The sequence below is a fragment of the Piliocolobus tephrosceles genome, chromosome 18, assembly GCF_002776525.5.
Source record: "Piliocolobus tephrosceles isolate RC106 chromosome 18, ASM277652v3, whole genome shotgun sequence".
NCBI classification, from domain to species: Eukaryota; Metazoa; Chordata; class Mammalia; order Primates; family Cercopithecidae; genus Piliocolobus; species Piliocolobus tephrosceles.
Window position 1 is genome coordinate 31,187,300 of NC_045451.1, and position 17,061 is coordinate 31,204,360.

Here is a 17,061-nt window from a genome sequence, read left to right on the forward strand (position 1 = left end):
TGATTTTTTAATTTTTTTGTAAAGATGGCGGGTTATCACTTTGTGGCTCACGTTGGTCTTAAACTCCTGGCCTCAAGCAATCCTCCAACCTCGGCTTCCCAAAGTACTAAGATTACAGGCATGAGCCACTGAATCAGGCCTTATGTATTGTTTAGTAACTAACTTTTCTATACCATGGATATCCTATCAATAAATATAATATTTTGTTGTTTTATTCTATTGTTCTAACAGACTAAAACTATAACTAATGCTCTATCGTTGAAAATTTTAACAGGTAATTGATGCTAATTTTATTAAGTTTAATAAACAGCACAGAGATTATGTTTTTCAGAAGTCTGTATAGATTTGTGAGTCACACAGAAATATTTTATGAGTGACTATGCTGTTTGAAATTGGCTTTCAACGATGCCAGGAAAAAAAAATTGGGGGAGAAACACATTAAAGATTGGTAAAATGCTGATAATTGTTGAAGCTGGATGACAGGTACAGGTGGTTTATTATTTTGTCTATACTTGGTATGTTTTAAAGTGTCATATAAAAAAATTCCAATATTCTTTAACTGAACTATAACTGGAAATGAGAAACTGGGATTGCTGTTGTAAGACAAAAGGCAATTCCATTTTTATAGATGCTATGGGGCTATATTATTTTTACCCTAAGCAACCTCCTGGGAATAAGTTATGAGATAGAGTTAATTCCACCAATTTACAATCACTGACAATGAAAATGCTGAGGATGATGCAAAATTAAAAATATATTTAAGCTATCTAATTACAACTATCTCTTTGAAAAACAGGTTATATTATAAAGTAAAATTCAAATAGGTTGAATATATAATAACTAGTGAAAAATATTTCAGGCTCATCAGGTTCTTAATTTGAAAAGCTATTAATTTTAGAATTCCCTTCCATAAAATCCTGAAGACTGGCTAAGATGAAAGTCCAGAGTCTGATTCTTACAAATTTCAAGTTAAAGGAATACAACTTTGGAAATTTCACTCAGTATTTTCAAGAGCCTTTGTATTACTATAAAACATGTAACAGGCCTGGTGCAGTGGCTCACGCCTGTAATCCCAGCACTTTGGGAGGCCAAGTCAGGAGGATCACTTGAGGTCAGGCGTTCGAGACCAGCCTGGCCAACATGGTGAAACCTCGTCTCTACTAAAAATACAAAAATTAGCCAGGCACAGTGGCATGTGCCTGTGATCCCAGCTACTTGGGAGGCTGAAGCACGAGAATTGCTTGAACCTGGGAGGCGCGGGTTGCAGTAAGCCGAGATCACGCCACTGCACTCCAGCCTGGGCGATGACAGCAAGACTCTGTCTCAAAAATAAATAAATAAATAAAATAAAAAATAAAACATGTAACAAACTGGCAACCACCAAACTAGATTACTGATCATGTCAATAAATGCCCTCCGAAAATGTGCTTTATACTTAAAACAAACGTTTTTCCATTCCTTCCACCTGGATTTCAATTCTTTTGACAACAAATAGAGCTTTAAGTCTAAACTATTCAAATAAAATTGTAACTAACCTTTATATATGCACTTGGGTAGATCTTATGAACAGCATCTCCAGGTGCACGCCCAGCTTCTCTGTCTAAGTAGTAACTCTGTACAAAGACCGCGTGGTCGCTAAGGCACCTGACCCAAACATCACCTTCACCTTTACATTCCAACTGCACACCTTTGCCTATGTGCAACCTTAAGAAGAAAAAAGAAATTACATTTTATCTTGATAAATACTTAAGATTAAATTTTAGTTCAGACTGTATAGCATGCTTAATATTGAAAAATTAAAAATGATCATACAAAACCAAAAGACAGCTATTATTAACATTTTTGTATATTTCCTTCTTTTTTCTTTTCCTGTTCATATCTAATAATGATGCACATATATACAACGCTTACTATGTGTCAGGAGCATGTAGTATGAATTCTCATTAAACCCTTACAACTCAATAAGTACTATTACTATTTTTTTAGATAAGGAAACTAAGGCATACTGTCCAAATTGATAGCTACTAGCCACATGTGACTATTTAAATTAAATTAAAACTAATTAGAAATCCTATTAGTCAATCAAGTGAGCTATAATTTAAGTGCTCAATAGCTACATATGGCTAGTGGCTACTGAACTGGGCAGTGCAAATATAAATCATTTTCTTCATCACAGAAAACTCTATTAGCCAGAAGTGGCTTAGTGGTTAGATAATTTGCCAAAGTCAGACAGCAAGTGATAGAGCCAAGATTATGTTCTTTAGCACACACATCCTTAAAAAGCTGAGATCATACAGTAGCTAAAATGGTATGTTCCTGTAGTATTTCACTGTAAGCATTTCCATTTCATTATATAAACTTTTTTTTTTTGAAATGGAGTCTCATTCTGTCACCCAGGCTGGGGTGCAGTGGCACGATCTCAGGTCACTGCAACCTCTGCCTCCCGGGTTCAAGCAATTCTCCTGTCTCAGCCTCCTGAGTAGCTGGGATTACAGGTATGCACCACCACATACGGCTAATTTTTGTATTTTTAATAGAGATAAGGTTTCACCATGTTGGCCAGGCTGGTCTCGAACTCTTGACCTCAAGTGCACTTCCCAAAGTGCTGGAATTACAGGCGTGAGCCACCGCACCCAACTTCATTATACAAACTTTTAAACATTTTAATGACTATATAAAAAATGAAAAATTTATCATAATTTACTTAACCATTTCCCTTTTATTACCAATGCTTTTAACATTGTAACTAAAACTTTCAGAAACGTGTTCTCTTTTAATATTACTTCCTTTCAGTAATTTGTAGAAATGTATGATCACAGAAAACAAAATTTTCAAACTAAATTCCAAAAGGTATACTTACTATTTGAAACAGAAATCTACTAACATAAAAAAGGCTATCTTTTATCATTATATATTACACAACAAAAACATCGACAATGAAGATGGAGTGCTTACAAATTCTGAATTTTCAACATGACCTTTATTCTTTTATTTATATTTAAGAACACATATAATGTAAATGGGAAAACATAACTTTGAATAAAAGACAATGTATTATGCTAAATTTTTAAAGTAACTATCTGACCATACAATCAATACCTTGCTCTCTCAATGGCTTCCGTCCTGTGGACATTGGAGAGTTGACCCAAACAAAAGCGATCTCCTCCAGAAGGGTCCACGTATCCATCAACAGTAACAATAGGGCAGCTTGAAGGAACCTTAAATGTCTCTCCTACCTGAACATCCATTTCAAAGTAAGCAATGGAACACCAATACTCAGGAGCTATAGGAAATAAATGGGAAAGAACATCCTCCCATGAGAGAAAGGTATAAGGCTTTCACTTGCACTCCACAACACAAAGCTTTTCCTAAAAGAAAGGGTGAAGGAAGGGGAGAGGAAATGTAATGCCCCCAAAACAACTGGATTAAAATAACATAATGCATTAAAAAACAGGAATTCCCATGTCTTCTATTTTCTAGCTGAGTACCTAGCACTGTTCTTAAAACCCTAAAGTCATTTCTTTTTTAAATTTCTAATTACCACTCATCCTCAAGTTCTAAAAGTCATTTTTTAAAATCTGGAATTTGGTTCTTACCTCAAAGGACCAGGTCAACTGAGAATTTGAAGAAACAGAAATAATCAGAATCTAAAATAAATTATTTTACCATGATGTTTCATTTGACTACTCATATTCTCTATGTAGCCTCAACTTTCATTTTTTAAAAACACACTGACCCTATGATGTATTCCAAGGAACTGTCCTTGAATAACATCGATTCAAGACATGTTTTTATAGATTCCCTAATTGAGAGAAAGTGCATAAGCAAATCAGCTATCCCATCCCTGAGTTAAGGTTAATTATACTCTAATCGCACCGTTGTTGTACACACAGATTCTCAATTGTCTCTTGGATAGAAGGACATTTGTCCCATCTATGCCATAGCAAAAGATATTTTTAGTGAAGTCAGGTCACGTTAACTACCATAATTTTAACTTTGAAGACGTATTTAGTGTATTCATTTGAACAGCAATATACAATTTTAAATAATTGGGAAAAAAAAGAGGTGCTACTTTGGTTTGCAAAGACAACTGATCAAGTACTTCTAATTTTTATTTGTATACAATAATTATTACATCAAGCCCAAATACATAAAAATTATTTGGCTTTCCTGTTTTAACTCATTTCACAGATATCTACAGAGTATGTAGGGATCTTTCTGGGCACTGCATACACAGTAGGAAACAAAACAGCTACAGTCCCCGTTCTCACAGAGGTGCAGGGGCAGACAAATAAGCTAACTAATAAAATAACTCAGGTAACGATGAACACTGACTGTGAAGAAAATAAAGCAGGGCATGGAATAGCAGATGACTGGGAAGAACACTTCAGACTGGATGGTAGGGGACATCCTATCTGAAAAGATGAGATCTGAATAACCTTTTATCTATGTAAAGACTGTAAACAGATTTCAGAGAGGAAGCAAATAGCAAAGACCCTAGGGTGGAAATGGGTTCGACATATTTAAAAGATTTATCTGTATCTCAATATGCTGTTTATGAACTTTAAACCAGAATTTGAAGCAATAAAACTTTCAACAATCTTACTTTCAACAAAGTTACTTAGAATGACAAAAAAGAAACCCAGATCTTATGGGGAAAAAAAAAATAACCTAAAATGAAGTATGATTGATGCTTAAAATTTTTTAAAAAGAAAACAACTTGTAAAAGCTATGTACCCTAATTACTTTTCGAAATGCTGCCAAGCAATAAAGTACTTTCCAATGAGGACTTACCAAAACAGATCACATGAAGATTGGATAATTCAAAAACTTAAAAACTCAAATGTTTTGCCATGTCACGCTAATGAACTCGTCACAAAGATAAATATTTGTTTAAATATATTTCATTATGATTAGAACACAAAAACCAGTGATACATTAAGTGTCTTCACTGACTGTCTTCTTAAAAAGCCAGTTTTGAAGTATTTATGAAATTATTTTCAGCCGGGCATGGTGGCTCATGCCTATAATCCTAGCACTTTGGGAGGCCAAAATGGGCAGATCACTTGAGCCCAGGAAGAAGGCCAGCCTGGGCAACATGGTGAAACCTCATCTCTACGAAAAATAGAAAAATTGGCTGGGCATGGTTGTGTACATCTGTAGTCCCAGCTATGGGAGGCTGAGATGGGAGAATCACCTAAGTCTGGGAGGTCAGGACGGCAGTGAGCCATGAGAGTGCCACCGCGCTCCAGCCCAGGCCACAGAGACCCCATCTCAAATATTAAAAAACAAAAAAAAAATTATTGTCTATAGAAAATGTAACGTGAAGATATCACATTATGCTATGGACAAGAAGCTTCAGCGAACAACTGATAGGTATACTGGTTAAACCAAAACTACAGAGATTGTCTAAGACATCAATCACCCAATGTTTTGGCGGCCAAAAAAAAAACACAGCAAAAAAACAGTAACAGCACTTAAAAGTGGTCTTTACACAATCAGTCCAAATGTTAAATTTAGTTATAAACAAATATTTATAATACTAGGTAAGAAGAAAATGAGGGCCAGGCGTGATGGATCACGCCTGTAATCCCAGCACTTTAGGAGGCCAAGGCGGGCCGATCACGAGGTCAAGAGATGGTGACCATCCTGACCAACATGGCGAAACCCCGTCTCTACTAAAAACATAAAAATTAGCTGGGCATGGTGGCACTGGCACACACTTGTGGTCCCAGCTACTCGGGAGGCTGAGGCAGGAGAATCACCTGAACCTGGGAGGTGGAGTTTGCAATGAGCCAAGATGGTGCCACTGCACTCTAGTCTGGCAACAGAGTGAGACTCTGTCTCAAAAAAAAAAAATATGAGGTCCAAGTACACACATTTCCTGGTTTATACCGAAAGATACTAACCAGAAGCAAAGTTCCATGGTAAGCAATGTTTTTTCTGTGAGAGTCAATTCGGGGGATGGGAGGTAAATGGGAGTTTTATAGCCTCCATGTTTAAGAAAAATACGTTTTTTGGAAGGAGGGGGGAGATGGGAGTCTCACTCTCTTGCCCAAGCTAGAGTACAATGGCACGATTACAGCTCACTGCAGTCCAAGCTATCCTAAGCTATCCCGGGCCCAAGCTATCCTCTCACCTCAGCCTTCCAAGTAGCCGGGGATACAGGTGCAGGCCACCATGCCTGGCTAATTTTTTAAATTTTTTGTAGACATGGGGTTGGGTCTCCCTATGATACCCAAGCTGGTCTTGAATTTCTGGTCTCAAGTGATCCTCCTGCCTTGCCCTCCCTACGTGTTGGGATTACAGCTGTGAGCCACCACACCGGGCCTGAAAAATGTATTCTTATCATCATTATTTATAACATTTGCAACTGCACCTAAACCTTACTTTATTATTTCCTACTCACTAAAGTAACTGTTTTTGTTTGTCTTAATAGTTCAGACACCATCAAACAACAGTGGTTATCTAAAGCTGCACTCTGAACAGGTTTAGTTTGAGTTGACACACTAGTACTGGGGAGACACATTTTAGGAGACTTGAGAATAAAAAGAAACCAGCATAGGAGAGTTGTACCACCGATCAGTGACTTAAAAAGGCCTAGGAATGCAAAGGTAAGTGGGCTACCACTTAGGAGGACACAGAAGGCTAGAGCTCATCTAAATGAGTCCTAGCAAATCTGACAGTACTGAGATACAAAGCACTATGTGAAGAAATTTTTACTCCACTCTCAATTTGCTAATCAGTCAGAAGGGATCATTCTTATTTTAAAAACAGGGGAGAGTAATAGGAAACAACTATTAAACTTTTCTAGAATCTCTTCACACTTTTGCCTGCAAGGACTAATGCCATATAATGACAACTCTGCAGTTCTCAAAACTAGTATCAACAGAAGGCTGGAATTATTCAGCACAGAGTGGGCTTTCTGAATGCCCCAACTCATTTGAAAGGGAGTAAGATAGTTAAAAGCTAACTTTGATATTTTTATTTTTTTGCTCCTAAATCAGTGAAGTTAAGCCAGTCTCATGAAGCCCAAAACAGCTCATCACTGGCCAAAGAAAAGGTTTTAAAAGACTGAGTTAACAAAAAAATTGTTTACAATGAAAAAACTTATCTAAATACCTTTTGTAATGGGGAAATTATAAAGTACCGTCTTATCAAATAAATGCTGTTAAATTATAATGAAAGATTTAGATCTCCAAGGTATTGTCTTCAATTTTTTGTTTTCAGAATTTTTACGTATTTTTTTTTGAGATGCAGGCTGGAATGCAATGGTGCAATCATGGCTCACGCAACCCTGACCTCCCCGACTCAAGTGCTTCTCTCACCTCAGCCTCTAGAGTAGCCGGGACTACGGGTGCACACCACCAGGTCTGGCTAATTTGTTGGTACTTTTGTGTAGAGACGGGGTCTCGTTATGCTGCCCAGGCTGGTCTCAAACTCCTGGGCTCAAGCGATCCCCTGGCCTGGGGTCTCTGAGAGTGCTGGGATTACAGGAGTAAGCCAAAGTGCTCTGCCTATCTTCAATATTTTAAATAAAAATAAAGTCATTCCAAATAAAGTGTAAAGATTTGCTTAAAGCACCTAAGTGACTCGCTATGAATTATTACCTTTATTATTAAGAAATGGACGAGATGCCCGGTGAGAATCTTTTATTAATACAAAAAGGTACTCTCCAAAGTTTAGAACACACCTGAAGTTGGAAATTTGTGGGTTTCGAATCCATTTGTTAATCTGAACAAAATAACCTCAGACACTGAAGAACTCTTTCACTTTAATTTGCAATCAATATTCAATTTGGTGAATATACCTCAGTTTTAAGAAAAAGCAAAAACAATAAGTTGGTAAAAAAGAAATGAGGTGATTAAACTTTTCCAAAGTCAACACATGGAATTACCAAGTATGCTGCCTATCTGAAATCTTTTAACACCAAGGTAATTACGACCAATCTTTATTTTCATTTTCTACAATTATATCATCTATTTCCTAAAACATTTATGTAACTATCTTCAAAAATAATTTCTCAAAATAAATTTACTATATATTATTGATGATTTTTACACATACAAAAGATTCAAAGGTATATGTATATTTCCTGTTTAAATAGCTCTAAATCTATGGTAGAATATTTTAGCACTGCTTCATCACACCGTATAAGGGTCTACACTAACCATATACCTACACAAAGTTTTAAATTTTGGCTTCTTTTCTACATTAAGCAAGGATAGCAGACATGTAAACTAGTAATTATAATTTAGTACAATTATCAAGTACTAGGTAGCAGGGAACAAAGGATTAGGAAAGGCTTCCCATCAGTAGTACACTTACACTGGATTTTCAAAGAGCTCACCACATTTGGGAGGATAGGAGAGCACGGGACCATTCACGATGACCCCCAATGATTCTCACCTCCTGATATTCACATCCTTGTGTAGTCCCCTCCCACAGGACATGGACTCTTACAGATATGATGATGTGACTCTGAGGCTAAGTATTTAAAGACACCAAGACTCTGTCTTACTCTCTCCTGATCACTCGTTAGCTGTCACATTATAAGGATATTCAAGCAGCTCTACAGAGAAATCCACAAGAAGAGAAACTGGAGCCTCCTGCCAACGAGACCACCACCCAGACCACTAACTTGTCAGGTATGTCAGTAAACGACCCTGAAAGTGAATCCTTCAGCCTCTGAAAATGCCTTCAGTTGATGGCAGCCCCAGCTGACAACTTTAGTGCAACCTCATGAGATCCTGAGCCGAAACCACCCAGCTAAGCCACGTGTAGATCCCTACCTATAGAAACTAAGTGATATGACAAATTGTTATTGTTTCAATTTGCTAAGTTTTGGAGTAATTTGTTGCGGAATAGATAACTAATATAGAGTACGAGAAAAAAGCAGAGGGATGATATATCTAGGTTAAAGCATCAAGAGATGAGGCTAGAGAAGCACACAAGGACCAGGACCAGAGATTCTTTTCTGCCTAGCTAAGGAATTTGGACTTTATCCTATGGCCAAGCATTGAGTAGGGGAACAAGTTCTTTAGCAAAGAAAATAACTAGATTCAAATTTTAAAATAAATATTGAGTAGCAGTAGAGATACAGTTGAGAAGGAGGGTACTAGAACTGGAAGCTCTCCTAACAGGGAAATCAGTTATAATATTCTTGAAACAGTACAAAAGGAGAAATGAAGAGGAAGAGTTGTGAGCTAGAACTCTTCAAGGGCCCATTAGTATCCACAGCCAAAGACCATTTGGGTTCTACCTGCTAACTCCATCAAAGGTGTGCATGCAGAGCAAATCCTCTGCGGCAACTACCTCAACAGAGACCTTTTCAGGACAGCCTCACCAATAAATCACTTCCTTATTCTATCTAAAGACAGAGGCCCATAGTGAGACCTGGTTTCTTAAAAAAAAAAAGACAGAGGCTTTAATGTCAATGCACACTACTATAAAAGCATAGCCTCAACTGATTAATACTATTTTCTAACCAGGAGATGTCGGGCCTAAACACCAGTTCTACCATGAAAAGAATGAATTAAATCTACCAAGAGGCCAAAGGCAAGTACTGAAGAGGTCCAAATGACTAGCTAAATGCAGGGTAGGTCTTTCTTCAGAGCCTTGATTACCCTCACTGCTGCAGACTACCTCCCACTAAGCTATATGAACACTGAGATCCCCAAATTGCCAGGAGCCACTAATGACTCTCAAGGATAGCCAGCAAAAATTCTCATTCTTCAGACTCTAGATTTTCCCCTCTTGTCACAATATATTCACACACACGAATCAAGATCCTGATACAGTAATTCCATTTATATAATTTAAAAAACAAGTAAAGCCAGATTACTAGACTGTTTAGGGATGTCTTCATCACTTTAAAACAGCATAAAAGGGCCAGGTGCAGTGGCTCATGCCTGTAATCCCAGCATTTTGGGAGGCCAATGGGGCAGATCACTTGAGGCCAAGAATTCAAGACCAGCCTGGACAACATGGTGAAACCCTATCTCTACTAAAAATACAAAAATTAGCCAGGCATGGTGGTGGGTGCCTATAATCCCAGCTACTCGGGAGGCTGAGGCAGGAGAATGGCTTGAACCCAGAGGTGGAGGTTGCAGTGAGCCAAATTGCGCCACTGCACTCTAGCCTAGGCGACAGAACGAGAGTTCATCTCAAAATAAATTTTAAAAAATTTAAAAAATAAAGAAAAGAGAAAAAAAAAGTGCTTTTTATCCATAAAAAGCAGGACAGTGGCTACCTCTGGGGAGAAGGAAAGAGAAGGTTTTGACAGAGACAAAATTCATGGGGTAGGAACGTTTCTGGGATGCTGTAATGTTTTAGTTCTTGATCTGGGTAGTGGTTACATGAGTACTGGTTTTAGTGATGTCAGACTATATACTTATTTGTGTTATATACTTTTCTGTGTATTACATTTCTCAAAAAAAGTGTTTTATGAAAAGGCTAGACCCCTTGACCTACAAAAATGTTTAAAATCACAACACACAATATAACACAGAAAATCCGTTAAAGAAGGTAATAAATATATATTGTTAAAAGAATGCTTCTGCTCCACTAGCATCACTTTTTTCGTAACCAGAACAAATATTTGCCTCTTAAAGCAGCAGAAAGTTTATTAAACTATCACATCTACTGCTAGCCAGCACAGTAACACTGGTTCTCACACTCTGATGTCACTGTAATATGGCCTTTCAATCTAGAAATTCTATAAATCTCTTAAACTAAAATATGAGAAAAGTTATAAACACAAAGATGTTCCCTTCTATTTTTTTAAACAGCTAGAAGAAAAACTGAAACCAACACAATCAATAACAGAACATTATTTACACAGAGAAAATTATGTGGGCCTATTTAAGAATTGTATGTTACCCTTTAAATTAATCATTATGGGCACTGTGTTTGTGTTTTTAAAAACCTTTATTGGAAGTATATACTAAGATACACATAAAACTATGCTATAGGATTTGCTTCAAAATAATATAGAATGAAGAAAGAGAGTATGAATGAAATAAGTTTGGTCATTAAGTTGATAATAGCTGAAACTGAGGAATGAGTACAACGGGGGAACTTCCTGTACTATTCTGGTATGCTTAAAATTCTTTATGCTTGACTTATACACAGTGGAGTACTGTTCAGCTATAAAAAATAATGAGATTCAGTCACTTGTGACAACATGGATGGAACTGGAGGTACTACGTTAAGTGAAATAAGCCAGGCAAAGAAAGACAAACATCACATGTTTTTATTTGTGAGACCTAAAAATCAAAACAATTGAACCCATGGAGACAGAGAGTAGAACGGTAACCCAGAGTTACCAGAGCCTGGGAAAGGTAGTAGAGAGTTGGGGGAAGGTGTGGATGGTTAATAGTACAAAAGGTAGTTAGAATGAATAAGGTCTAATATTTTAGAGCACAACAGGGTGACTGTAGTCAATAATTTAACTGTACACTTTAAAATAACAGAGTATAGACTATAACACAAAAGGTAAATGCTTGAGGGGATGGATACCCCATCTTCCATGTTGTGCTTATCATGCAATACATGCCTGTATCAAAACATCTCATATGCCCCATAAATATACGCATCTCCTACGTACCCAGAAAGATGAAAAATAAAATCATTTAAAAAATTTTTTTAATTCTTCAAGCTTGGTGTGGTGGCTCATGTCTGTAATCCCAGCACTCTGGGAGGCTAAGGCAGGAGGATCACTTGAGGCTAGGAGTTCGAAACCAGCCTGGACAACATAGCGAGATCCCATCTCAGCAAAAAATTTAAAAATAAATAAATAAAATTATTAGCAGAAGGATTGCTTTAGCCTAGGAGTTCGAGACCAGCCTGGGCAACATGGTGAGACCCTGTATCTACTAAAATACAAAGATTAGCCAGGCACGGTGGCACCTGCCTATAGTCCCAGCTACTCTAGAGGCTGAGGCAAGAGGATTGCTTGAGCCCAGGAGGTCAAGGCTTCAGTAAGCTGAGATCATGCTACTGCACTCCAGTTTGGGCGACAGAGCCAGGCCCTGTCTCAAAAATAAACAAGTAAAAATAAAAATATAATTCTTCATAATAATGTTACTTTAATTAGGAGGAAAATTGAGTTTATAGTTGCCAAAAAATTAAGGTGATCAGTTGAAGTAATATATTTGCATCTTTTTATGCTAAGAAAAACAGATATGAAGGGATGAGAAAAAAATTCAAAATCTATGTTTGTGTTACAAGGGACTTTCAGTATTTCATTTTCAAGAGTTTTCTGTTTTATTATCTCTATAACTTCAAAAATTATACACAAACTTTGAACTGAGGAAAGCTATATAGCTATTTACTCTTTTGTATACAATTTAATCAAATAGTTTCTAAATTCCAGTTAACCAGAGATCCTGAATAATAGAGTGAATTATTTTTCTTTTCAGCATGTACTTAAGATTCTTTCCTGGCTTTTTAAGCTATAGTTTTACAGCTGTTCTATTTTGAAACCTAGTTTTATTCTGCTGCATATGTATGTATTCAATGCTGAAGCCAGCATTTCTGTAATTCCCATTTTAGCTGAAAAGATAGTTCTTTTCTTTCGGGGACAGTTAAACTGAATAAAATATAGACAGCCTATGTGTGACTGTATCGGCTATTCATACTGTTGATTAACTCATGTCATGATGAGTATTGTACTTATCTGAGAAGTGACCCTATAATTCTATTAAAGCCTGTGTTTGCACGTTTCAATCACCACTAAATCTAAATACAGGAAATCAATTTTGAAATACACTTACCAGGATGATTGGAAATGGGAGGCTGGAATGCAAGCTCATTGTGAACAGGCCCTAAAGAAAAGACAACAAAAATTCCATTTTTATTTATTAAAAGTTGTCTAATGCTAAAACTTTTAGTAAATCTTACTTAAATATAACTATTATAGGTTAGGAATTGTTGAAAACAAGCTTATGCAATGTCTAAGGACTTAAAAGTTTACTTTACAATAAGCAAATAGTCTTAAACTATTAACACTTTTGTGGATATTTAATAACTAACATTTTAGTGCCATCTGCCAAGTGTTATTATTACACAATTTACACATAATTTTTCATCCAATATTTAATACAGATCATAAATGAATTATTCGTGTAACATCCAATACAGTACAATTTATAATGCAATGTATAATAATAAACTATTAGGTCTATTCTAAAAACAAGTGCTTACATTAATTAAGGATGTTTATTTAATGGAATCATAGCTAACATAATTGGAAACTTGTAATGTGTTAAGACACAGTGCTAAACACCTCACATAAATTATTACATTTACTTCTTACACCCCTTGAGGTAGATACTGCTATTACTGCTCCTGAGGCTTAATGAGGTGAAATAACTTGCCAATGGTCACACAAGCCTGTTAAAGGTCCAAACCCAGCACCCTTAAACACTATGATGGCCTAGGCAGCCATTAAAAAATTACATTCTTTTAAGAAATGGAAAAAATAGTAACATAACTGAAAAGAAGCAAGATATATACAATACACATAGAGTAGGAGCCCCCTGTCAATTTACATATACCTGTTTATATGACTGGAAGGAAAATGACAAAATATTAGAAGTGGCTATTTTTGAGTAGCAGGATTCAGGGTAATTTTGCTTTTCTTATTTACACTTTTCTATGTTTTCTAAGTTTTCTTTGGTACTATTAATATTATAACGAGAAGGAATTTAATGTATATAAAAGAGTTATACTCTTGATTTTACTAAGCCATATGAACAGTGCTCCTATTCTACCTGAAACTATAGGCTATCTGTAGGGTATTCCTCCCAATCATGCCGGCACAAAGTTATCTACAGATTCAACATTATCCAAAGTACACTGAATACTACGCTGAGGAAAACCTTGAGAACTCAGTGCTCAAAGGGTTTCAATCCATTATGGGTGGATATACAAGACACAGATGAGATCTAAGAACATATACAAAGTAAACAAACAAATGAATGGAAATCAATGTGATGTTAATGAAACATTAGCAACAGAGAAATAAATGTATTTAGCAAACATCACTCCTCTAAAATAAAAAGGTATGATAACTACGAAAAATAATACTGTTTACAAAAAATACTGAAAAGCACTATTTAATGAAACAAAATCACAGGATGAATAAAAGATGTAAAAACATTTTTAAAAAATAGAAAACAAAGCCCTACCAAAAAAAAAAAAGGAAAAAAAAAAGAGCCCTTACAACAAAAACAAGAGCTTACAGTAATGTCCGGGATGGGGCGGCATAGGCGGGTGGTGCTGAAGATGGCCGTTTTGGTGGTGAGGCAAATTAGGTGTGTATGGTGCAGTCCTACTTCCAGTCCAGGTGGTAGTGCTGTCTAAAAATTAAGGCCCACATGGGTTAATTTGCTTTTATAAAGGCTGCCTACTTTTTTCTCAACTATTTAAAAGATTTTTTTAAAGTATGTACATACTATGATGGTAAGTAGCTGGCTGACCAGTAAATCCGTTCTGCTGCTGTCCTGGCTGAGGCCCTGATGCTATCTGCAACAGTCCTTCACTATGGCTGCCCCCCAGTATACTGGCAGGCTGACCTAGAGGAACAAGAAGACATTAACATGGTACATTCATAGATGTCATCTTACGATTTCATATACTAAATGAAGGACTAATTTTATCTGATAATGTACAACCACAAAGATGGGCAAAAAGTGTAACTCACCCATGGCCTATCAGGTTAAAAAAAAAACCTAAAGTCATCTATAAAGACAAACCTTAACTTGAAGAAGCTCAAAATTATTCCATTTTAGGTAATGTCTTGCGAATTTTAGTGGCTTAGTTCTTTACAAACGTATTTCAAATGCCAGCAAAACACCACTGTATGTCTGGCCTATCATATTAACTTCTTCAGAAGTATATCAGTTCATCCTGGCCACTCCAACCACTTCTCTCTCTGGACCTTTCTGATTAGGACTCCAAAAATCCAGGCTCAAGAAAATGTTGAAAACTGAAAAATTAATCATTATCAGCACTGGTACTAGTAATGGCAGAATGCTAGGGTTTGACAGAGAAAAGCAGAGCAGAAAATTATTTTAAATAGGATGTGATGGTGAAGAGGAAGAAGTTAAAAAGATCTAGCTCTGCTGTCCAATGAATATACCATTTACTGGTTAAAAACAAACAAAAAAACTATCACTCTACTTTCGAATGTTTTCAAGAGCTTTTATAAACCAAGAATCATTTCTTTTCAACAACACCATCATATTCCCAGATTTACACGAAATTAGTTGCCCTCTCTGTATGCAATATACCAAGAGAAGCAAACTTCTCCTGGCTTCTATTCTATTCAAAAACCATCCAATGATATTGCTTACTGTCCTACATTTTTAAGGCTTTTTTTTTTAAAGTGGAAATTTGATTTCTTAAAGAGCATTAATTAAGTTGATTGTCTACCCCATTTGGAAAGCACTAAATTTATAATTATTTATAACTGGCATCACCTCATTCTTTTCTAAATGGGAGTATAATCAGATGGAAGACAGCAAATGTCACCATTGCTCAAACTATCAAAGAAAAGGAATATTTTTCTTTTCTCTACATATCACATTTCCTTAAAGCTAAGAATTACAAAACCAAAAGCTAAAGAGAATATTTCAATACTCCCCAAATTATTTATCTGTAAAAATGACATTTTAGCAACCTCCCTTCCTACTCATCCCCCAGATTCTGCAAGTTATCTTTAAAGGTTAATTATGGTTTTGTTCGTGTTTTTAATAATTATACATGCAATACTCTTAGCTAACTTACAAAAATTGTCATTAACTACACAGGATAAATTATTTTAATTTACAGGTATTTAAAAGGAAATTCTTAAAATATTCAGGTGTCAAATGAACATAAATTGTAAAGTGACCCATTGTAGTTATCCATACTGAATACTTCCCTTATACAATTCTAAGTATGTAAAATAAAGTTAAACACTACGACTATATCAGCTCATGTAAAATAGCCTTTCAAATCTTCTATTTTAGTTCAACTTTTTTGTTCATTTAATTTTATCAATATACTTTTTGAGATCTAAGGGAACATTTTGACACAAGTTCTAAAACTTACAGTATTTACAGTATTTGATTATTAAAATCTACCCAAAAAATACCAGGATAAAATTAGCTGCATTTCATTTATATCACTTTTTCTAATCTTTGAATAGGACTCAACCTTAGGGAACAAAACAGTCAAAATGAAGTCACTTTAGTAAGCATTAACAAAGGCACAGAAATTCAATCTCCAGATAATATAAACAGAAGCAGGTAGCTGTGCTCTAGCACTAATCTACATTCAAGCGGCTATAATGTACCTTCTTTTATTTTCTATCACTACCCACTGTTTGTCAACCATATTCCTAATTTGGTAAATAAAAAGTAGACAGATAACAGAAGCACCAAGTGATTTAAGGATCTGGGTTCTCAAGTGCTTAACCTATGTGACTCATTTAGAATATGCTGCCTATAGTGAGATTGTCATCTCTTATATAGCAAACCAAAAACATATTGCTTTGAAGTGGTGTAATGAATTAAAGAGGGGAAATTTTGGTATACTTCACTTGAAAACTCACAATTACAGAAATCAGTCCCCCATTTATTCCAAAGATCAAAATTTCTATGTTGAATCTAATCTGATAGTAAAGCAAATAGAATAATGGTACTTTTGGCAGCAACTAACACAGTATTAGACCAGAGCTGTCAAAAATCTATTCTGATGTAGGTTTACATACAATTCCTTTAGCAATTGCATGCAACTAACACCATACACATGCCAAGACAATGCACTATGATTAACTGGAAAAAAAAAAAAAAAGCAAAAAAAGCTACTTCATTTGCCAGGCAGCAAACTATCAAACCTTTGGTTACTGTGAAAATAAGTAACAGAACCAGGTCATATCATCAGGCCCCAAAAAACCTAAACCTAGCAGCCCCTTTGCCTCCTATGATATGGCAGAAAAGAAGAATCCTTCTGAAACAGACTAATTTTTTAAAAATATAGACAAATATTTTTAAAAGAGATATAGAAGTTAGC

The 17,061-nt window shown here is 35.9% G+C and overlaps 1 protein-coding gene across 1 annotated transcript in view; it reads right to left on the reverse strand.

The window, feature by feature from the left end:
* SMAD4 (SMAD family member 4) overlaps nt 1-17,061 on the reverse strand; it is a 57,330-nt gene that overhangs the window by 16,846 nt on the left and 23,423 nt on the right. The window contains exons 6-10 of the mRNA XM_023207526.1: nt 14,460-14,579; nt 14,247-14,363; nt 12,777-12,827; nt 3,100-3,283; nt 1,536-1,704 (exon numbers count right to left, since the gene is read on the reverse strand). Coding sequence (XP_023063294.1) covers nt 1,536-1,704; nt 3,100-3,283; nt 12,777-12,827; nt 14,247-14,363; nt 14,460-14,579 — 641 coding nt within the window. The remainder of the gene's footprint in view (nt 1-1,535; nt 1,705-3,099; nt 3,284-12,776; nt 12,828-14,246; nt 14,364-14,459; nt 14,580-17,061) is intronic.